The sequence below is a fragment of the Mchenga conophoros genome, linkage group LG3 (genome assembly GCF_057382185.1).
Source record: "Mchenga conophoros isolate Kocher_MC1m ecotype Shallow Benthic linkage group LG3, M_conophoros_male_GT1.1, whole genome shotgun sequence".
NCBI classification, from domain to species: Eukaryota; Metazoa; Chordata; class Actinopteri; order Cichliformes; family Cichlidae; genus Mchenga; species Mchenga conophoros.
The window spans coordinates 2,097,101-2,120,917 of record NC_140528.1 but is presented as its reverse complement, the minus strand read 5'-3'; the positions used below and the strand labels follow the sequence as shown (position 1 = coordinate 2,120,917).

The 23,817-nt window shown below is 42.2% G+C and overlaps 1 protein-coding gene across 2 annotated transcripts in view; it reads right to left on the bottom strand.

Moving 5' to 3' along the window:
• The window catches only part of LOC146576966 (protein NLRC3-like), a 73,457-nt gene extending 51,435 nt beyond the window's left edge, over positions 1–22,022 (bottom strand). Inside the window, exons 1-8 of one of the 2 annotated variants that reach the window (XM_085268158.1) lie at positions 21,819–22,017; positions 19,870–21,667; positions 18,502–18,675; positions 18,121–18,294; positions 17,773–17,946; positions 12,282–12,455; positions 6,211–6,257; positions 5,227–6,062 (exon numbers count right to left, since the gene is read on the bottom strand). In XM_085268158.1, the coding sequence (XP_085124284.1) occupies positions 5,512–6,062; positions 6,211–6,257; positions 12,282–12,455; positions 17,773–17,946; positions 18,121–18,294; positions 18,502–18,675; positions 19,870–21,667; positions 21,819–21,855 (3,129 nt within the window). In that variant the 5' untranslated portion in view covers positions 21,856–22,017 and the 3' untranslated portion in view covers positions 5,227–5,511. Of the gene's footprint in view, positions 1–5,226; positions 6,063–6,210; positions 6,258–12,281; positions 12,456–17,772; positions 17,947–18,120; positions 18,295–18,501; positions 18,676–19,869; positions 21,668–21,818 lie in introns of those variants that run through there. The other variant, XM_085268159.1, reaches the window with a different exon arrangement.
• Positions 22,023–23,817: the final 1,795 nt, after the last annotated feature.

Genomic DNA, 23,817 nt, shown 5'->3' with positions numbered 1-23,817 from the left:
CATTTCCTATTGACAGCTTTATGGAAAAGTGGGTTTAAACACTTTTCTATGTTTTATTTTGTTTATTTATGGATTTATTGTGAAAGGAATTTCAAAGTTTTAATTTGACCTTTCCCCTGTTTTTCATACAGACTGGAGACGAATGGATGGTGCTTTCTTTGTTTGTCTAAAGATAATGAATAAAACTCTACACACATCTTAAACCACCCTCCTTTCTATATATTGTGTTATATAAATGGAAAGTATATAAGACACAAACTGAGCTTATATGATACTAAGGACCCTGGAGGTCAGTCCACCTTTATAATTCAGCACAGCCTGGAGTCTCTTAGTCAAGCTTGTTTGTGTTTTCTGTGAGGAAGTTTTCAGCAGCAGCTCTTTTCTTGGATGTTGGTTCCCTTTGTTTCCATCCTCTGTTAAGATGTTTCAGTAATGTTGAGGTCTGGGGAGGCCAATCCATGGCTGACGTCCTGTGATGCTGCATTAGCAGTTTGTTCATAGTGAAAAATGAAGCCACTGCCAATCAGACATTTGCACAGTGGATCAACTTCTGATGGTACTGTCCTGAATTCCACACCTATAATATGTTTGCACGTACTGATGAATATGTGCAGCTGATTTTCAGTCCAGTTCCTGTGTGACAGACGCCAGTCTTTCTGCCTGTGTCCTTCCTTAACAATAGAGCCATCCTTCCACTGAGACTGTTTCTGATGAGGCTTCACTGAGCAGTAGATGGATCCCTCAGCTCATCTAATCGTCCTATTTCTAACACATGACTGTCAGAAACTGTTAATCTGCTGCAGCTCTTTAACTCCTCCACTTCTTTTTTTGTAATCTCTTAGTTTCCTCATCTTTTAAGGTGGCACTGCACACCAGATCCAAAGTCAACATGCTGTTATATAATGGAGTTGAACCTGTAATGGAGTTTGATTTAAACCAATCAGCAATTAAGTGAATGATGATGAGCAAAGATGGTGGAGGTGGTGGATGAAGACCCGGACAGCTGTGGTTGGCTCCTCGTATAGAGCAGAGTGAGGTTGTGTTTGCACATTATTATAAAACCATGTTCACCATATATTTTAGCTGCAGACAATAACATGATTTCTTTGCTGTGGTGATTTTATTCCACTTTGGTAAAATGGAAAACCATCATTTCTTGCTGTAATTCACACATTATTCCAAGAGCCTCAACACGAGCCTTGTAGTCCGACCATATATAGACAAATCAATAGTTGTGTTTGTAACAGCTCATGAACATGAATCGTTCCACATTACTTTAAAATCATTGTAAACTAAACTGGAATAAATGAGTGTTTATATATAGTTTTGTCTCAGCTGTTCATACACAGTGTTTCAGTTCTTATCAGAGTCCCACCGTCTCACTGTGGTGAACCTTTAGCTCTGTTGGAAGCGTGTTGTTAGACCAGGTTTCCCTCATTTAAAAATAATCTCTCATTAGAAATGGACATGATGTCTAAGACATAGAAATGCTTATTATGGGTTCACTTGATGTCACTGAAAAGATGCACATGGGTAACGTGCAGGCCATCCAGCTCCGAGGTTTATCTCCTCACCTCGAGTCTGCGACACTCTCTCCGTGTCCTCTCAGATAAGGGCGCGCACATTTCTGCACGATCTTCTAAATTACAAAGAGCGATTCACAAAACAGAAGCTCACAAAACACTCATCACAAACCAAAAATGGCTCCACTGAGCGTCAAACTGTCACCAGAATTTACTGATAATCTAAAGACTCACAGAACTCATTTTGTCTCATTGTGTCTTAGTTTGAGACATAAGTGCATGATCATAATACTGTGTAGTTAGATGAGACAGAGCTGATGCTTGCTCTTAATCATCCTCTTCATGTTTCCCGAGCCTCAGCAGTGGAAGCTACCATGGATAGAAAGACTATGACTCATCTTAAATCTCAAATCTTTGTCTCCAAAGAGCTGCTGATGTGTCCGATATGATCCACAAGCTTAAACTAGGATTATAAGTGTGTGCAGTGATGTGTGTGAAACCTCTGAGGACTCACACGTGTGTGCTTCAGCCCACACACACATATGAAGCACTGCGACCTCACACAGAAGTGTTTTACACATCCAGCCTGAATCCTGATCATTTCTACAGTTTATTAAGTTCAGCTTCACCTGAACATCAGTGATGAAGCTGCTCTGACTCCATCACAGCTCACAGCTGTTGGAATGAGTCAAACAATGAAGAAGGTTCAGAAACAGCTGATGATTTTACAGAAACATGATGCAAACATGAAAATGGACACATGATTTTTTATTAACAGACACTGTTTATGTTTCACTGTGCATGACGTCATCAACACTGACACCAGGGGGCGCTCATCACCAGCCTGAGGAAGTGTGATAATGGGGGGAGACGCAGTGTTGTGTGTACTGCAGTCGGACAGAAGGAAAAACTTCCTCCTGAAAACATTTTCATCCTTCCCAAAAGTGTTTGAGTCAAATGTTACAAATATATAAATACAATAAAACACAGGGTCTTACATAAAATTAGTGATGCAGTTGTGCACTGAGCACCTTTCCAATGTTCCTTCCTCAGATGAGTCCAGCTGCTGAACACATTAACATCTGTATGTAAATGTAGCCGAGAACCAACCTGAGCACTGCTGGGAAAATACAAAGGCAACCATCAAAGTGCTGTATTATCTTATTTATTCTGAATGTTGACTTAGATCCACACCACGATTTATGAAACTATAGAACTAAAATAACAACAATTGTCTGCTTCTTTAAAATTTCTTTCATTACATCAAACCAGTGAAAACTGAAAAAAACAAAGAGCTGTTAGCATGTTCAGACCAACTTTGAGACAGAGACTGTAAAGTTCTGCACTTTAAATCCTGCCTGTGTTCCTGCAAATGATTCACACTGAAAGTATCTTAGTTTAGTATTGAGTGAGCCACAAAGCAGCCTGATAGCTTTAAAACAGGAAAAGTAAATGAAATTGACAGTTTCAGTGTAGCTGGATCTATTATTGGGGGGTCATGACCCCCGTAACCCCGCCTGGTCCTGAGGTCAAATCCACCATCTTTGTTTCAGTGCTTCATGTTCTCCCGTGTTTGTGTGCGTCCTCTCCGGTACTCCGGCTTCCTCCCACAGTCCAAACACATGCAGTTAGTGGGGTCAGGTTAGCTGTGAGTGGTTGTGTCTCTGTGTTATTCCACCTTAATCAATGACTTCCTGTTAGCATGAAGTGCTTCTGTAGGACTGATGTCATTTTCATGGTTGGATCATTTAAATGAAGCTGGACTCAGATGCAGTAAATAAGCTGATTGATCATTAATGAATAAAGCTGGTCAAACACATCACGTGGACACATGTGATTGTGTGTTGTAGTATTGATCCCAATGCTGGTATCAGTCCTGGATCAATAACACTGGATGGATGCGTTCAGCATGGAGCCCTGAGCTGTGTTACAGACAAACATGGAAACTGACAGGTCTGTGTCATTCACAGTCTGTAACACTTCTAAACAACAGAGGCTGACCCAAGTGCCTCAGAGCCAGGCACGCTCACATCACAGCTCTCTAAATAAGCCAGTTTCAAAATAAGAGCTGAAAGCTGTGTTTGCTTGTGTTAGCTTATTATTGTGGAGACTAACATTCAGTGATCATGTGTTCAGACTCATAATGATTACTCTCAGAAATCCTGATCTTTGTATTTACTGTGTGTTGGATCAATAACTGAGATTCATGGTATCACACAGCTGTGCTGCTGCTGATGTCAGCACATCTGGAACAATACGAGGTATCTGCTACCAGACTGAGCAGGACGTGAGACCTGTGGACTGTTTAAAGCTGTCCCTCCACAGCTCACTCAGACCTGATCCACACCTCAGTGATATTCTCTGACTTCCTCAGTAGAGACAGAAACCATTCAGATCTGGGACCATCAGCTGACTGATGATGTCACACAGACTGTGTTTTTCAGGAACAGTGATTCTGATGTGAGCCTGCTAGCTGACAGCAGACCTGATGAAAGCACATGTTCACATCTGTGAGGACAGACTGGACTCTTTGACTGCACCTTGGTTCTCCTCAGAGGTCTGTACAGGAGCATGTCCACCCCCACTGAAGATCTCAGTCACTGTGAAACATAGAAAGCTGCTTGTGTGGCCTCTGCCTCACATGTAGATACAGCTACAGGTTTCTCTGTCAGTCAGACTGAAACAGTGTCCTGATGCTGCATCATTCAGCTCTGTGCCCCAGTCAGCATCACTGGGAGCTACCAGTGTTTCTGCCCTTTTCCTGTAACACTACACTCAGCACAGGCTCAGCTGGTATCCAGTGTTGGACTTTGGCTTCAGCTGCTGTGATAGATCCTCTAACATAGATCAGCTCTGCTACATGTTGTTAGATAAGTGCAGCTGCTGTCATGTCCTGATGTTTCTCTGGCTCAGCAGCTTCTCCATCAGAGGTTCACATGGAGCTGATCCAGTATCTCCAGTAACTGTGTTCTGTGCCTCACTGGTTCATCCTTCTGTCTGTGTGACGTCAGTCAGATGTTGAAGTTAAACTCTGTAATCTTCACTGTGTCACAGAGTTCAGTGAGTCCCGTTATTCACAGTATCAATCAGATCATCAGAGAACAGCTGATCAGCAATCAGTGGTGCCAACAGCGCCTCCTGTGGTGAGAGGATGCAATAATGCAATGTAGCATTTTTCCACTCAACACTTGCAGTCATGGAAACTGTCTGTTGGATCTGTGTGACGTTGCTTTCTTGGTTAGAGTTCCTCACAAATGTCCAGATGATTCTTCTAATGAGGCGTCGACCATGTTTGCAGCTCTTTGGAAGAAAACGTCGCCCTTTGCCATCCTTACTTTTCTTTGACTTCTTCAAATGCAGCTGAACTCCAGCTGGTATTTTCTTGGACTTTGCAGCTGTTTCTGGTCATCAGTTCATTCCTGCAAACCTCTGAAGCTGAACAACAATGATGCTGCATTGCTGGCTGATCCCAAAAGGTTGATTCTGTTCATCTGGACCTTTTCAGAAACGTTTGCTCACTGATCAGGTGACTTCTTCAGTCTCAGCTGACTGCAGCTTTACAAGCTTACAAACAGCACATTTGCACAATGACTGAAAGCAGCAGCACCTGATATATATGATACTAATATAATACATATACATATATAATCCATACTAATGATGAAGGAACTGAGCTCACAGTCCATTGTTCATTCAGTGAACTACTCAGTTTATTTTGGGCCTCAGAAATGCTCACTCTGTTTGTACATCACTGTCAGCAATAGACTCATTCTGCTGTGTGGACAGGAACACATGTGACATCACTTCCTGTTTGTTTGTGACTGAAGAAGTTTACAAGGAATCATTTAGAAGAGTTTCAAACATCAACTGATTGAATCCATGAATCTGAAAACGTGTTTGTGAGTGAAAGAGACAGACATGTACAGACTGAACTATCTGTTCAACAGTCAGAGTGTTTCTGTAACAGGAGACACTCTGTACACTCCACTCAGCACAGGGACACTGATGCACCAGGAGACCAGACCCAAAACCCAGGATAAAGAGTTTGAGTGAATGTGGTGTTGAAGGTGTGGAGGTGGATCAGAGTGTCAGAGGAGACTCTGTAGAAGGACAGAGTGCCAGCAGGACAGTCCACATACACTGCTGCTCTGTTAGAGACAGAGGAGGAGGAGGAGGAGGAAGAGGAGGAGGAGATGACTGTTAGTCTGCTATTGTGAAGGACAGACTGAGGACCATCATCAGAGCAGTACAGACTCCAGGACTGATCATTGCATCCAAACAAACAGTCATAACTGCTTCCTTTCCTTCTGATGCTTCTGAAACTCACTGATATAAAAACGTTTCCTCTCCACTCGACCTCCCAGTAACAGCGACCAGTCAGACCATTTCTACACAGCAGCTGAGGATATAAACCATCAAATCTGTCTGGATGATCAGGATATGACTGAACCTCCTCCACACGTGTCACCTTCCTGTTGTTGTCAGACAGTTGGAGCTTTGTGTTCACTGTGTTTGTGTCGATTGTGAGTTGACAGGAATCTGATGGAGAGAACAAACACAATCCAGCTGCAGTTATTGATCCATCATCTGTTCATTGATTGACACTTTGATGATGACTCCTGACATGATGAAGATGGTTGAATGTGTGCTGCTTTGTTTTCATGAATCCCATTAAAAACACACTTACACTTCCTCAGACCTGGTCTCAACCATCGGACTCCAGCAGGCTCCACCCTGAAAGGAGGAGGGGGGTCAGAGCAGCACAGTCAGCATGCACACATGGACATTACATGGCTCTCACACACACACTGTTACACACTGAGCTCAAAGCTCGGCTCCACTGTTTTATTCAAAGAAATCTACATTTATTTATCAGCACATTTAAAAACAGCTTGAGCCAAAGTGCTGCACAGAGTAGAGAGAAAATAGGAAACATACACAGTAATGACTATAAAGACTGGTCAGGATTGAAAGCTACAGAGTACAAATGTGTTTCCAACCGGCTTTTAAAAATGTCCAGTGTTGGTGACGACCTGATGTGAAGGGCGACTGTTCCAGAGTTTGGCTGCAGCCATCGATAAAGCTCACCTCTGTTTTTACGTCTAGTTCTGGTCAGAAGCTGCTTATCTGCAGACCTGAGGGCTCCACTTGGATTCTTTTGTTAAAGAGAGATAAGATGGAGCCAATCCATTCACAGATTTAAAGACAACCAGATCTGGAAGTGGATTCTACCACGTACTGGTAACCAGTGGAAAAAGCTGGTGATGGGTCGTCTAGCACAGACCCACCGCTGGAACCAGACAATTGATGAGGGAGAGAACTGTGACAGCGCCGTTCCTTCACTTGACCTCAGTCGCTCTCGTCTGCTCCCTCGTAACACTGCTCTTTATTGAGCTTACATGAATATGCACAAGTTCATTATGACGTCTTACACAGGTATGAACAAAGAGTACCAGTCTGTGCATAGTGTGTGTGTGTGTGTGTGTGTGTCTGTGTGTCTGTGTGTGTGTGTGTGTGTGTGTGTGTGAGTGTGTGTGTGTCTGTGTGTGTGTGTGTGTGTGTGTGTGTGTGTGTGCATAGTGTGTGTGTGTGTGTGTGTGTGTGTGCATAGTGTGTGTGTGTGTGTGTGTGTGTGTGTGTGTGTGTGTGTGTGTGTCTGTGTGTGTGTGTGTGTGTGTGTGTGTGTCTGTGTGTGTCTGTGTGTGTGTCTGTGTGTGTGTGTGTGTGTGTCTGTGTGTGTGTCTGTGTGTGTGTCTGTGTGTGTGTGTGTGTGTGTGTGTGAGTGTGTGTGTGTCTCTGTGTGTGTGTGTGTGTGTGTCTGTGTGTGTGTGTGTGTGCGTGCGTGTGCGTGTGTGTGTTCCAGATGTGACCCTGTGACCCCAAAGCTGGTGCTAAGAGTCCAGCGGTCCCCCTAACAAAGGGCTCTTATACTTAACCAGACACAGAGTAGGTGTCCTCCTACACCAGGGGTCTCAAACTCGCGGCCCGCGGGCCAATTGCGGCCCGCAGGACGATAGTTTTTGGCCCCACCTTAATATGAAAATGTAATGTTAGTTTGATAATGTATGACACTTTACAGTGTTGTGGGCGGAGCTGAATTAACCCACCAATCAGGGTGGGATATGGATCTCAGGGGACACCAGCCGGGCTTGATGCAAGCAGGGAAACATTTCTCAATGAGTCAAAGTTCCAGCAGCGTTGCCCTGGAGTGTTTCTTTCTTTCCTGTGCCTGGCTGGCTTCCTCCTTTCTATTGGGCAAACGCCGACATTCGCCCCAGCGCGCTGCGTTCACAACACTTCAAAAAAAGTTGTTTTTTTAAGTTGCTGCCCAGCGGGACATTATACGTATATAGATTTATACACACGTCAGTGGGATTTAAAGTTATTTTTCCACAGAGAGAGATCTCATATTAACTCTCACAGTGATGCGTAGGCGGCGGGATAAAAGAAAAGTCATGAACTCAATGCAGCCCAATTTAGTCTGCAGTCACATAGCGACACCTGTTCATCGGCAACAACAGTCCCCGGTAACCCGGACTAATTATAGGGTCGCACCGTAATTTGTGGCTCCATGTTTTTATTTGCATCACTGCGTTTGCATTGCAGCAAACATGAACATTACATATATTTCAATATAATGTAAAAGCAGTCAAAACAACTAACATCAGAAACAGCTGATGTTATTTGTTATATGTCACGGTGTCATTTCCGCTTCTTTCTCCTGTAACAACAGCCCGGCGCCGTGAGCAGTCGCCTTTTTTGCGCTCGCTATCCCTGCACTTTCTACCATCTGCAAACGCCACGGTGTTCGTGTCGTCATGAAAGACATGAACATCGAGCGTAAAAACAAAGGAGACTGCTACCGGCTTTTTATCTGCCGATCGCCGTGCTACGGTTGCAAGAAAAAGAAGCAGAAATGACGTTCTCTACGCGTTGAGACGTTCCCCGTCCGTCGGCTAAACGCTTGATTGAAACTTCAATGCGACAGTGACACCAAGTAGAATTATAAATGTCACATAGCCCCAAACATGTCTTTTTCAAAGCCTGCGGTGAAGAGAAAGGTTGGTGATGAGCACCGACAATTTCAGGAAAAGTGGGAAATGCAATATTTCTTTGTTGAGCACAGGGGCACCCCGACCTGTCTTATTTGCACAGAGAAAGTTGCGCTGCACAAGGAATACAATTTGAAACGTCATTACACAACTAGACATGCTGAGCTGGATGCAAAATACCAGGGAGACGAGAGAGCGAACCGGGTTGCCAGTCTTAAAACAGATCTACTGAGGCAGCAAGATTTCTCCAAGAAAGCAACCAAAGAGAATAATGCAGCAGTCGGAGCCACGTGGTTAGTGAGATGATTGCTAAAGCAGGGAAGCCATTCACAGAAGGTGCATTTGTCTAAAAGTGCATATTGCAGGCTGCAAATATAGTCTGTCCGGGAAAGAAAGGTCAGTTTAGCAACATCAGCCTTTCTGCCAACACCGCAGCAGATCGCATTTCTGACCTGTCAAGTGACATTTATGACCAACTGTGTGAGAAAGCCAAATGTTTCAGTGTATACTCAGTCGCTCTTGATGAGACCACAGACATCACCGACACTGCCCAGCTCCCAATGTATGTCCGTGGTGTTGATGACAGTTTTGAAGTGATGGAGGAGCTGCTCACAGTAATTCCAATGCATGGCCAGACCACCGCTCAGCAGATATTTACAAGCTGTGTGATGCCATTGAGAATGTTGGTTTGCCATGGAAGAGGTTTGTTGGAATAACAACAGATGGAGCGCCATCAATGACAGGGAGGAAACATGGACTGGTGGCACAAAACAAACTGGAAGAGGAAGGCGTGGAGGAGGCCATTGCTCTGCACTGCATCATCCATCAGCAGGTCCTTTGCAGCAAATGCCTGAAGTTTGACAATGTGATGTCTATTGTTGTGAAATGCATCAACCAAATCAGATCCAGGGGCTTAAAGCACCGAAGGTTCTGAGCTTTTTTAGAGGAAATGGAGTCAGAATATGGGGATGTGCTCGACTTCACTGAGGTACGTTGGCTCAGCAGGGGAAATGTATTAAAGAGACTTTTTGAGTTGAGAGCAGAAGTGAAGCCTTCATGGAGAAGGATGGAGTTAGTGTTCCTGTGCTAACTGATCCCAAATGGCTCATGGACTCAGCTTTTCTTGTTGATATGACACATGAGCTTAATGTACTGAACAAGACGTTACAAGGCCAGGGGCAACTTGTCAGTGCTGCCTATGACAACGTGAGAGCATTCTCCACAAAACTGGCGCTCTGGAAAGCTCAGCTCTCTCAGACAAACCTTTGCCATTTCCCAGCATGCAAGGCACTCGTGGATGCAGGCACACCATTCAGTGCTGACGAGTATGTTGATGTCATTTTGAGGCTACAGGAGGAATTTGATCACAGATTTGCTGACTTCAAGACACACAGAGCCACCTTTCACATTTTTGCGGACCCCTTCTCCTTTGATGTGCAAGATGCCCCTTCTGTGCTTCAAATGGAGCTCATTGAGCTGCAGTGCAACTCTGAACTCAAAGCAAAGTTCAGGGAGGTGAGTGGAAAAGCAGACAAGCTTGGACAATTTTTGAGAGACTTGAGCCCTAGTTTCCCTCGGCTTTCCCGAATGTTCAAGCGGACCATGTGCCTTTTTGGTAGCACATACTTGTGCCAAAAGCTCTTCTCCACTTTGAACTTCAATAAGTCCAAGTACAGGTCCAGACTTACGGATGATCATCTTCAAGACATACTGAGGGTCGCAACTGCTTCCTCCCTCAGGCCAAATCTGGCTCGGCTATGCGAGAGGAAACGCTGCCAGGTCTCTAGCAGCAAGGAGTAGGCAAGAGAAGCCATGTTCAGAAGAACAGTTCATTTTCTCCAGTGTTCCATTCATGTTCAGAAGAAGGTTATAGAACTGTTAATACAGACATTTCAATCTAAATACAGCAGATATAGAAGACTGAAAGAAAAACACAAGTTCACTGACTAAAAATATCTTATTATTATTTTATTTATGTATTACAGATTGATTTTTTTTCTTATTAATTCTTAATTTGTTTATTCATTTTTCATATTTTGTGTTAAAAAATAAAAATAAAGAGATTTGAGAAGATTGGAATTTTTTAACCATGCCTTTCTTGTGGAAAACCTAATGCGGCCCAGCCTCACCCAGACTCTGCCTGCAGCGGCCCCCAGCTAAATTGAGTTTGAGACCCCTGTCCTACACCATAAATCAGTAAGAGAGGGTACGACCTCTCTCATGGCCCCAAGTGGTGTGTGCATGCCAGAGCACTCTGGAAGGCACACAGAGTCTTTACACACTACTAAGGATCAAACCTCTATCATTATGCAATCAATTATACAACTCTAAGCATATATGAGTAAATATTTCTAAGCATAAATCAACAATATAAACCTTACAGCTGGTTTTAATAACAGAATTCATTTGTTTCTCAAACGAGAAAGAGCTATCGAGAAACACTCCTAAATCTTTAGTTCTTAACTTTTCCAGTGGGCCAAGGTCAACATTATCTGCTAATGCTAAATAGGCTGCCGTTATTAACTAATGCTAATTTGACATGAATTAGCATTATGCACTAATGCTAACACTTTTTTTAAAAATGTGAGTAGCTAATGCTAACACTATTTCCCTTAACTTTATAACAATGTGAACGGCTAATGCTAACACTCTTTTTCCTAGCATTATAACATCTGAGCTGCTAATGCTAAGTAGGCTGCCATTAGCACCTACGTCTAATTTAAGGCAAATACGCATTAGAACCTAATGCTCATATCGTTTTCCTTTGCTTTATAACAATGTGAGCAGCTACTGCTAAATAGCATTAGCTAATAACAGCAGTCTAATTTAATGCAAGTTAGCCTCATTTGCATTACAACGATGTGAGGAGTTAACGCTAAGTATGCTGCCATTAGTGGCTAATTCTAATTAGGGGTGAATAAATATTACCAGCTAATGCTAATATCGTATTCTCTTCCCTTTTAACAATGTGAGCAGCTAGTGCTAGGTAGGCTGATGCTAGCAGCTAATGCTAAAGCTAATTTAATGTGAATTAGCATCACATCAGTGAGGAGTTAATGCTAAGTAGACTGCCATTAGCAGGTAATGCTAATTTTAGGTGAATAGGAATTGGCAGATAATGCTAATACCATATTTTCTTGCTTTATAACAATGTGACCAGCTAATGCTATGTAGGTTGCCGTTATTAGCTAATACTAATTTGAGGTGAATTAGCATTATCCCCTTATGCTAACAATGTTTTTTCTTACTTTTTAACAATACAAGTAGCTAATGTGAACACTTTTTTTTTTTATTGAATTCTAATTTTTCCCTTGCGATGTGAAGAGTTAATGCTAAATAGGATGCCATTAGTGGCTAATTCTAATTTTAGATGAGAAAGCATTAGAAGCTAATGCTAATACCATATTTTCTTGCTTTATATCAATATTAGTAGGTAATGCTAAGTACGTAGCCATTATTAGCTAATGCTAATTTAGGTGAATTAGCATTATCCACTAATGCTAACACTGTTTTTGCCAACTCTTTTCCCTTGCATTATAACAATATGAGCAGCTAATGCTAAGAAGGCTGCCATTATTAGGTAATGCTAATTATTATGTGTGTTAGCATTATCCGCTGCTGCTAGCAATGTTTTATCTTACCTTTTAACAATATCAGCAGGAAATGATTCCAGCTCTTCCTCCTATATCAGACATTCTCTCCATACCTGAGAGTGTCCAGTCTCCAGCCTGGATCCTTCAGTCCAGCCGACAGAAGCTTCATTCCTGAGTCACCTGGATGATTGTAGCTCAGGTCCAGCTCTCTCAGATGGGAGGGGTTGGAGGTCAGAGCTGAGGCCAGAGAAGTACAGCCTTCCTCTGTGATCAGACAGCCTGACAGACTGCAGACACACAAAACAACAATCCATCTGTTATCCATCTCTATAGCAGCATAACTAAGTGATGGTTCAGGGTCACCTGATCCAGCTCTAACTATAAGTTTTATCAAAAAGGAAAGTTTGAAGCTGATCGTCAAAGTAGAGAGGGTGTCTGTCTCCTGAACTCAAACTGGGAGCTGCTTCCACACCCAGTCCAACATAGCTAGGCTTTCTTTGCTGCTTTGACAAAACCTCAAATCCCAGTCAGAGATGGTGAGCATCATCACAGTGATGATCATTTCTCTGTTAACCCAGGCTTTCTGCTTCAGGATCTGTGCACGCTCACAGAACAAGGAGACCTTTAAACATCATTTCACTAAATGGATGGACTGAGCTCAGCCTACAGATGAACTGGATAAATAAAGATTTGACCTCAGTGTGCTCAGTGTTCCTGTCTATTCCTAACATATTCCTAACATGATAGCTGCACTTTAGAGCTCTAAAACTGGAACTGACACATATTTAAACTCCACATGTTACTCAGTACATTCAGTTCTGACACTCGCCCACAGTCCAACAAAGGAAACATGGAGATCACATCAGTTTGTCACCAAAGTCTAATTATTCCAGAGGGCAGTGTTGATACAACTAAAGTTATTTTTAAGCAAAGTTGAGTTTTTTATTGTCGCAGTACTTCATGTCTGAAGTATCACTTAAATGCATTACACGCTGTTGATGGCAGCAAACAAACCACCCAAACAAACAGAGGTGGGAGGCTTGGGCAGACTACGTAGGATCAGCTTGTGGGAGGAGTCAGGATAAAACCAAAGAAAGACAAGCTAACAAACACCACAGTGAAGTGAGTAGCTACAAACTGCAGGCCGATTAGTGTTGTTGAAGAAGTCGGTCTGAGGAACGTTCTTAGGATCAACAAATGACGGCATGTATGAGCCTCCCTCAAGACGCACCATCACAAGAAGAACACATGAGCTGTAGAAAAAGGAGAGATTATGAAAGCCACGGCGTTACAACGTGCACCAGCTGTTGGTCTCTCTGGAGACTACTGGGCGTGGCTGGGTAACCATGGTTACTTGGGAGTTACAGTACATGATATTAATGAAGAGTGGGAGCTGCGTTCTATAGCAAACAATTTGTTATGAGGTAATCAGCTGATCTTAGTTTAACCGGAAGCCCTTCACAATAATTGCAATGCCTTTATTTTGTACAACTACCATCAGTTCGTCTGTACTGATGGTAACTTAAAGTCACACTAATGTCGTTTAGTTTCTATAGTTTATGTAGTGGAAGTATACTACAGTACCCTGATCACTGATAGGACAGATTTATGTAGATATACACCTTTGTGTTTAACATTACTGCATTATAGTACTGTGATCTTTGTCCTTATATATGGCTATATTAGCTATACTGATGTACGTACATATAACTGGATATGTAACTTATCTATTCATCTTATTTGTCATGTATTTGTATTGTGTACTTCCTTTTTGTAAGAAACCACACACATGATCACAGCCGCAAGAATCAATCAGTGAAAGAATAAAGTGTCTCAAACCAAACCTTAAGCTCTTTATTCCACATGCTGGGATCATTTGGCCTTCAGTGGTGTTCTGGCTGACACACCGGAGTGACCAGAGTGCTAAAGAGTGAATCGGACACACCAGTGTCATCTCTGATATCTCCACTACATTTAATCGTCCTTCAGCTTGTGGCTGCCGTTAGCTGGTCTGCTAGTTAGCTGATTTGCTATTTAGCCGGTGTGCTAGTTAGCTGGTGTGCTAGTTAGCCGGTTCGCTAGTCAGCTGGTGTGCTGACCAGCGAACCAGTAGGTTACAAGATGAGCTTGTCTGTCTGATGAGCCAGCTCTCTCTGTCTTGGTCATTTTGTCCTTGGGCAAAACCTAACCTACCACTACAACTGTAGCTTACCTCCACCAGTGTGTGAATGTGAGAGTGAATGAATACAGGGAGTGCAGAATTATTAGGCAAATGAGTATTTTGTCCACATCATCCTCTTCATGCATGTTGTCTTACTCCAAGCTGTATAGGCTCGAAAGCCTACTACCAATTAAGCATATTAGGTGATGTGCATCTCTGTAATGAGAAGGGGTGTGGTCTAATGACATCAACACCCTATATCAGGTGTGCATAATTATTAGGTAACGTCCTTTCCTTTGGCAAAATGGGTCAAAAGAAGGACTTGACAGGCTCAGAAAAGTCAAAAACAGTGAGATATCTTGCAGAGGGATGCAGCAGTCTCAAAATTGCAAAGCTTCTGAAGCGTGATCATCGAACAATCAAGCGTTTCATTCAAAATAGTCAACAGGGTCGCAAGAAGCGTGTGGAAAAACCAAGGCACAAAATAACTGCCCATGAACTGAGAAAAGTCAAGCGTGCCGCTGCCAAGATGCCACTTGCCACCAGTTTGGCCATATTTCAGAGCTGCAACATCACTGGAGTGCCCAAGAGCACAAGGTGTGCAATACTCAGAGACATGGCCAAGGTAAGAAAGGCTGAAAGACGACCACCACTGAACAAGACACACAAGCTGAAACGTCAAGACTGGGCCAAGAAATATCTCAAGACTGGTTTTTCTATGGTTTTATGGACTGATGAAATGAGAGTGAGTCTTGATGGGCCAGATGGATGGGCCCGTGGCTGGATTGGTAAAGGGCAGAGAGCTCCAGTCCCACTCAGACGCCAGCAAGGTGGAGGTGGAGTACTGGTTTGGGCTGGTATCATCAAAGATGAGCTTGTGGGGCCTTTTCGGGTTGAGGATGGAGTCAAGCTCAACTCCCAGTCCTACTGCCAGTTTCTGGAAGACACCTTCTTCAAGCAGTGGTACAGGAAGAAGTCTGCATCCTTCAAGAAAAACATGATTTTCATGCAGGACAATGCTCCATCACACGCGTCCAAGTACTCCACAGCGTGGCTGGCAAGAAAGGGTATAAAAGAAGAAAAACTAATGACATGGCCTCCTTGTTCACCTGATCTGAACCCCATTGAGAACCTGTGGTCCATCATCAAATGTGAGATTTACAAGGAGGGAAAACAGTACACCTCTCTGAACAGTGTCTGGGAGGCTGTGGTTGCTGCTGCACGCAATGTTGATGGTGAACAGATCAAAACACTGACAGAATCCATGGATGGCAGGCTTTTGAGTGTCCTTGCAAAGAAAGGTGGCTATATTGGTCGCTGATTTGTTTTTGTTTTGTTTTTGAATGTCAGAAATGTATATTTGTGAATGTGGAGATGTTATATTGGTTTCACTGGTAAAAATAAATAAATGAAATGGGTATATATTTGTTTTTTGTTAAGTTGCCTAATAATTCTGCACAGTAATAGTCACCTGCACACACAGATATCCCCCTAAAATAGCTAAAACTAAAAACAAACTAAAAACTACTTCCAAAAACATTCAGCTTTGATATTAATGAGTTTTTTGGGTTCATTGAGAACATGGTTGTTGTTCAATAATAAAATTATTCCTCAAAAATACAACTTGCCTAATAATTCTGCACTCCCTGTAGTGGGATTGTAAAGGGTCTTTGAGGGTCTCGAAAAGCGCTATATAAATGCAATCCATTATTATTATTAAGAGCATCTTTAGGCCTGACTGTGCTCATCCTTCCTCCAACCTCTCCTTACCAAAGATAACAACTACATCAGTATTAGCTCAATAACAATTTCTGCAATTCAATTGTGGACATTCATTTTTAAACCTTGTGTAAAACGATAAAACCTCAAAGTCTGAGCATTATTCTTTGTGCAAACAGCTCTTGCAGGTTCCCCCGGACTTAGGTTATTTTTATTATTTAATTACTTTCCTTTAAGCAGCTGTTCAGGCTACTAAACTCATCCCAGAAATAACAAGTGACACCATTAATAGTAGAGGTGGGAATCACCATACAACTCGCGATACGATATTATCACAATACTTAACGCACGATACGATATTATTGCGATTTTTTAAAATATTTTGCGATATTTAAATTCTGCACATAAAGGTAAACTTTATCAATATTCATTTTATCTAATATCAAAGTCTCACACTCAGTCTTTCTCTCATTTCAGTCAGTTTTATTGTTGACAAACTGAACGGTTTGTATTACAGTCTAGTCCAACTTAACTGAATGCAACCATCTGGTACAATTATAGCTATTCTGAACTATGCAATTTATGAAAACTATGCAGCCCCTTCAGCAACTGAAGAATTTGAAAGTAAATTTAAAAAAATATATAATTTTACATTAAATAAAAAAGTTTCAAACTTAATTAAAATTAAACATGTCTTAAATTAAAATAAGTAAACTGTCATGTTTATTGCTGCCAAAAAAAAAGTTAAACACATTTGGACAGTGAAGGAATGTCAGGATTGTTGCTCAGAAAAAGGATCAACATGCTCTGAAGTCAACATGCTCTGACTCCAGAGCATGTTGACTTCAGAGAAAAAATTGTTTGTAACAAAATATCGATTTCTGCTGTCCCTGTATCGATACATTATTAGCAAACAAAATATCACGATACTACACAGTATCGATTTTTTCCCCCACCCCTAATTAATAGTGGAGCTAACTTTAACAGGTGAAACTGATTTGACCTATAAGGCTACTGCAGTTACTTCTTATCAGGTTTAGTAGGGAAGACATCTGGATGAGGTAGTTAGTAGTATGTAGTTAGTACCGGGCGACTCCCCTCCCCCACATCGGCACCAGAACCCTGTATTATCTACAGGGTAAGACTGCCTGTTTTATCAAACTATGGCCATTACTACTGTGATCATTTGCAGCCCAGTGTGCCGCTCTCTCTGCTGGGATGAACCACTGGAGCTCACCCAGTCATCCCTTTCTTTCTCTCAAGAAGAAGTGAAATAAATATATTTATTATGTTACGAGTCTAATATTCTTTAAATCAAACTGTAATGAATAAATCAAGCAAGAAGATTTGGTGGCTCCACGTGTTGTAGAAGAAAAGATAAACATCTCATTTTGAGAAATCAGCCTTTAAAATTAAGTACTGTGAATAAAAAACAAACAGCAAGCCAATCAGCAGTCGCCAATATCCTCCTAATTTCATTCACAAAGAAATCAAATATATATATTATGGGCCCAAAGGAGCCTAAATCTTTAAATTAGGCAGTGCATGAAGTATTTTTTTTAAATAAACAGAGACATAACTATAACAACTTTTAGTAATTCAGAGTCCAATTATCCACTCAAATGTAAATAAAAGTTCACTTGACAGCTGTAAAAGTTACCTGTTTATACAATAATATAATTCACATTTCAAATGATCATCTGTGGAAAAGTTTGAATCCTGACCTGAGAGTTTCCACTGCACACTGTGAACTCTTTAGTCCAGCGGACAGAAGCTTCACTCCTGAATCCTGCAGGTCAGAGTTACTCAGGTCCAGCTCTCTCAGACTGGAGGACTGGGAGCTGAGGACTGAGCACAGAGCTTCACAGCTTCTCTCTGACAGGTTACAGCCACTCAGTCTGAAAAATAAAAGACAATCTATAAAACAAGTACTCATGTAGAGTTTGTTAATACATTTCACAACATTAAATGTTGACTTTCTATTTTTAAAGAAAACAAAGATACTAAGATACAACATCATATGTATGAACTTTAATTAATAATTCTAAAAACTAAATGTTTTCTGATCTGACCTCAGAGTATTCAGTTTACAGTTTAAACGTTGTAGTCCAGCAGACAGAAGCTTCACTCCTGAATCCTGCAGCTTTCTGATACTCAGGTCCAGCTCTGTCAGACTAGAGGACTGCGAGCTGAGAACTGAGGACAGAGCTTCACAGTTTTCCTCTGAGAGTTCACAGATGTTAAGTCTGAAGATAAAAACATGAATAAAGATTGTTGTTAAAGTGTAATCAAGGTGCAATAGCTTATTGTCTTGTGCTGAGCAGGTTAGTAAAACTTCCGTTTAACTTTGAAATGAATAAAAATGCTATGAAACAAGGATAACTGGATAAAGACAAACAAAAACAAACATCAAACACATAAACAGAACTAAACATAATACAAATTGATCTGACCTCAGAACATTCAGTTTGGCATGTGGACTCTCCACTGCAGCAGACAGAAGCTTTACTGCTGAAGCCTTCAGGCTGTTGGTACTCAGGTCCAGCTCTCTCAGACTACAGGACTGGGAGCTGACCACTGACAGCAAATTTTCACAGCCTTTCTCTGAGACGTTACAGCTGCTCAGTCTGAGAGAGAAAGGGAAAAAACCACAACAAAAAAAACAAACAATATATGTGATCAAATTAAATTTGTTTATATGTTGAACCCTTTTTTTTTTAAAATTTATTTAAACCTATGAGACTATGAGTGCTACCAGTCCAGTGCACATGATTGGTACCTTGATGGTACCTTGCTCAGGGGTACCACAAGGTAACTATTCGGTGGATTCGACCCCTGACCTTATGATCATGGGGCGACCACTCTGCCTACTGAGCTAATAATTCTGTGTACACTGTCATACAATATTAACTAAAACAATTATTTTAGAAAATTTTAGTAATTCAATAATCATGCTCATTACCTGTGTATTGTGAATAACACTGGATTTTAAACACTAGCTGTATAAAACTCTTCCTGTTAAAGGTGTGTATAAAGGAGATGAGCTGAAATGCAGACTTCATGGAGAATGTTTGCTGTCAGCATATATCAAAGACAAAGCAGAGATCCATCCAGTCTCTTCCACTAAGCCCACAGAGGGACAGACAACCACTCTCACTCACACCTGCATGAAGTTTAGATCACCAGGTAACCTAACTGCATGTCTGTGGACAGTGGGAAGAAACTGTAGAGGACCCAGAGTGAACCCACTGTAATTCTGTGGGAACACTGGTTATGGAAGCCTTACAGTTACATATGGTTACTGACAAGAAACACGACCTTAGAGGCAATTTCAGTAATGAAGACCGAGTTTCTCCCTCCATACAGGATGAAAACATGACAGCACAGCAGAGATTTATATTTAAAAAGGGAGGGTGTGCACTGAAAGTGAGATACAAACTTGAACTTAAATTATGAACATCAGAAAAAGATGTAGGTGAAGTCTGGCAGGTGAAGTTTGTGCTTTAGAATAAAACAACCAAACTCCTGGAGTTGGAGACAAATGAACAAGCTGAGGATAATAAACCTGTCAGAGGGGCTGAAGCATCAGAGCTCATGTTCTTATAGGCTGGGTCTGGATTGTCCTTTGATAAGAGTTACAGAACAAAGTGTGTTTTAGAAATGCTGGAGTGAAACATTAAAACTACCATATATTTACCGAGTGACTGATGATCATTTAATTTACTATTTTAAAAAAAATGTTACAGTGCTCTTTGAACTCAGCATTTCTGATTTATTTCCCATGATTTTAACAATGAAGCGATGACAACATGTTTACTCACAGAGCTTTGTTGGAGGCTTTGACCACTGGCAGCAGCCTCAGAAGAGCCTCCTCTGAAGCAGAGTATTTCTTGAAGTCAAACTCATCCAGATCTTCTTCTGATGACAGTAAGATGAAGACCAGAGCTGACCACTGAGCAGGAGACAGTTCATCTGTGGAGAGACTTCCTGATCTCAGGGACTGTTGGATCTCCTCCACTAGAGAACGATCATTCAGTTCATTCAGACAGTGGATCAGATTGATGCTTTTCTCTGCAGACAGATTCTTACTGAGCTTCTTCTTGATGTACTGGACTGTTTCCTGATTGGTCAGTGAGCTACTTCCTGTCTGTGTCATCAGGGCTCGTAGGAGAGTCTGATTGGTCTGCAGGGAAAGACCCAGGAGGAAGCGGAGGAACAAGTCCAGGTGTCCATTTGGACTCTGTAAGGCCTTGTTCACAGCACTCTGGTAGAAGTGTTTCTTTGCAGATTCTCCTGTTTCAGACTTCTTGGATGTTGTTTGTTGTTGTTCCAGCAGATTGAGTCCAGAGTTGATGAAGGTCCGATGGACATGAAGAGCAGCCAGAAACTCCTGAACACTCAGATGGATGAAGCAGAACACCTTGTCCTGGTACAGTCCTCTCTCCTCTTTAAAGATCTGTGTGAACACTCCTGAGTACACTGAGGCTGCTCTGATATCGATGCCACACTCTGTCAGGTCTGATTCATAGAAGATCAGGTTTCCTTTCTGCAGCTGATCAAAAGCCAGTTTCCCCAGAGACTCCATCATCTTCCTGCTCTCTGGACTCCAGTGTGGATCTGTCTCAGCTCCTCCATCATACTTGACCTTCTTCACTTTGGCCTGAACCACCAGGAAGTGGATGTACATCTCAGTCAGGGTCTTGGGCAGCTGTCCTCCCTCTCTGGTTTCCAGCACATCCTCCAGAACTGTAGCAGTGATCCAGCAGAAGACTGGGATGTGACACATGATGTGGAGGCTTCGTGATGTCTTGATGTGGGAGATGATCCTGCTGGCCTGCTCCTCATCTCTGAATCTCTTCCTGAAGTACTCCTCCTTCTGTGGGTCAGTGAACCCTCTGACCTCTGTCACCATGCCAACACAGTCAGGAGGGATCTGATTGGCTGCTGCAGGTCGTGTGGTTATCCAGAGGCGAGCAGAGGGAAGCAGTTTCCCCCTGATGAGGTTTATCAGCAGCACATCCACTGAGGTGGACTTTCTAGGGTCAGTTAGGATTGTAGTTTTGTGGAAGTCCAGAGGAAGTCGACACTCATCCAGACCATCAAAGATGAACACAACCTGGAAGTCTTCAAAGCTGCAGATTCCTGCTTCTTTGGTTTCAGTAAAGAAGTGATGAACAAGTCCCACCAAGCTGAACTTTTCCTCTTTCAGCACATTCAGCTCTCTGAAAGTGAATGGAAATATGAACTGGATGTCCTGGTTGGCTTTGTCTTCAGCCCAGTCCAGGCTGTATTTCTGTGTTAAGACTGTTTTCCCAATGCCAGCCACTCCCTTTGTCAGCACTGTTCTGATTGGTTCGTCTCTGCCAGGTGAGGCTTTAAAGATGTCTTCTTGTCTGATGGTTGTTTCTGGTCTGTCTGGTTTCCTGGATGCTGTTTCAATCTGTCTGACCTCATGTTCATCATTGACCTCTGCAGTCCCTCCCTCTGTGATGTAGAGCTCTGTGTAGATCTGATTCAGGAGGGTTGGGTTTCCTGCTTTAGCGATGCCCTCAAACACACACTGGAACTTCTTCTTCAGGGTGGATTTAAGTTTACGATGACAAACAGCAGCTGGAAGTTCTGAATAATAATAATAAAAATACAACTTTAACAATCACATTTTACAAAATGCTGATGACAATTTCTGACCCACTGAGAAATGACTGAACACACTGGTGTCACAAGTGTCTCATTTATCCAGCAGCTTAAATCTTTAGATAAATCCTCTTACGTCTCTGCAGACGGTCAGCCAGCTCCTCCTGCTTCATTCTCCTCAGGAAGTCCACTGTGATCTTCACAAATGCCTCTCTGCTGTTTCTCCTCTGCTCATCATCCTCCCTCTGAAACCCCAAGCACTGGGGCTTATTTGGATTCAGAGCCTTCTGGATCTTCTTCAGCTCGTTCTTCACAAAAGTGATGATGTTGTCCTCCAGCAGCTGGAACAGAATACTTTATGAATGACCCACCACTCTGAACTTTAGTCCACACAACATCCACTTCTTTACGATCAAGGGGCATATCATCCGCGAACTCTTTACCAATTATAGGTTTGACTTTATCTGATTAACTGAGACTTTGTCCACAACTCCACGATCCCAAAACGTTGATGCTGTTCATATGAATGCAGCGATTTCAGTGGGAGAAACATTTCACTGGTGTTCAGAGCTGAACTACCAACAGGTTGATGATCAAAGCCAGAAACTTGGAGATGTTTCAGGTGACTGAGTTGATCGTACAGACAACTGGTCTTAAAGGTTCACTCTGTTTACACATACAGATCAGTATTTAAGGTTTGACTCTCATCATCCACTGGAGCACAAACTGGGCGTCATCAGGACACTACAACACAGAACAAACACCATCCCCACAGACACAGCAGCCAGCGAAGCAGAAGAACTTCACATCAAGAAGGTCCTGAGTAAATGTGAACGCTGGTTTGAGGGCGGAGTCAAGGAGGCCATTTATGTGAAAAGGAAAGACCATCTCTGAATGGAGGAGGGGCCTAAGGGTACAACTGTCACCATCTTACAATGCTGTGATTGCAGCCATTCCCCAGCTCTCTGTGAACTGGACTCATGACCATTGATCAACAACCATTGATCAATGGTCCTGACAATATGCGTACCAATGATCAATGAACTGACCTCCCAGCCCATTGTTCCTTCAGTGGGCTGGTTTCAGTCATACAAATGTCCTGTTTATGAGATTGAAACCTGCAGTCAGCTGAGACTGAAGAAGTCACCTGATGATGATGAAACGTTTCTCCCACTGAAAACATCCAGATGAACAGAATCAAGCTTTTTGGGATTTACGTACCTGGATGATTGAGCATCAAGACACAACTCTGTGACTTTTCTCAGATGAATAAATCCTCTCCTCCAGCTTTGTTTACATCTACCAGCCCTGTGGCGCTGCCCAGGGAAATAATCTATGTGAGAGGTGGAAAGTCATACAGGTGTCTGCTCCTGCCTTCAGTTATTTTATCTACTGTGTGTCAACTGGCTGAACCTCCTCCAACTGTCTACTGTCTCCCTAAACTCAACAATGACTTAGTGATCTATCCATTCTCTGACCAAAGACATCCTGCTGCAGGAGGTTAACATAGCAGCCAATGATGATCCCACTCACTGTGAACAACACATTTGGACCTGATTTGCTGCTCTGGTTTACACGTGAACTTTGACTGCTGTCACCAAGTTGAGAGGCTCTACAGAAAAACTGGACTTGTCCATAAAAATCATAAACTACATTATAAGGACAGCATTGCTCAATCAACTCTAATTACTATGACCATGTTATCTCTTCTAACTAAGGTACAGACACTCAAACTTGCTGCTTTCAGTGAGAAGTCAAATGCCTGAATATGAGCTGGAAGCTGCTGAGAGTCCTCCTCCTTCCCGTGGGGTTTACTTTCTCTACTACTTTCAATATAAACATGCCCCTTTCATGCACCTGCAGAGGGCCACCAGCAGATGGAGCTGTCTTAAACAAATCCACTTGGATAGTTAGCTGTAGATGATTTTCTCAGTATGATTGTAGGACTTTGAGTTATTCTTTAGATTTATTTAAACTCCTATATTGTGCACAAGTGTTGAGCGACCCATAATTTCTCTGTACTTTTCATAAGAGCAGCCAGACTTTCAGCTAGTTTTTCTTTTTTTAAGAGCTCAAAGTTATTGAAGAAACAGTTATTCAGCTTCATTCCCACTGATCTCGACTACAAACTGTTT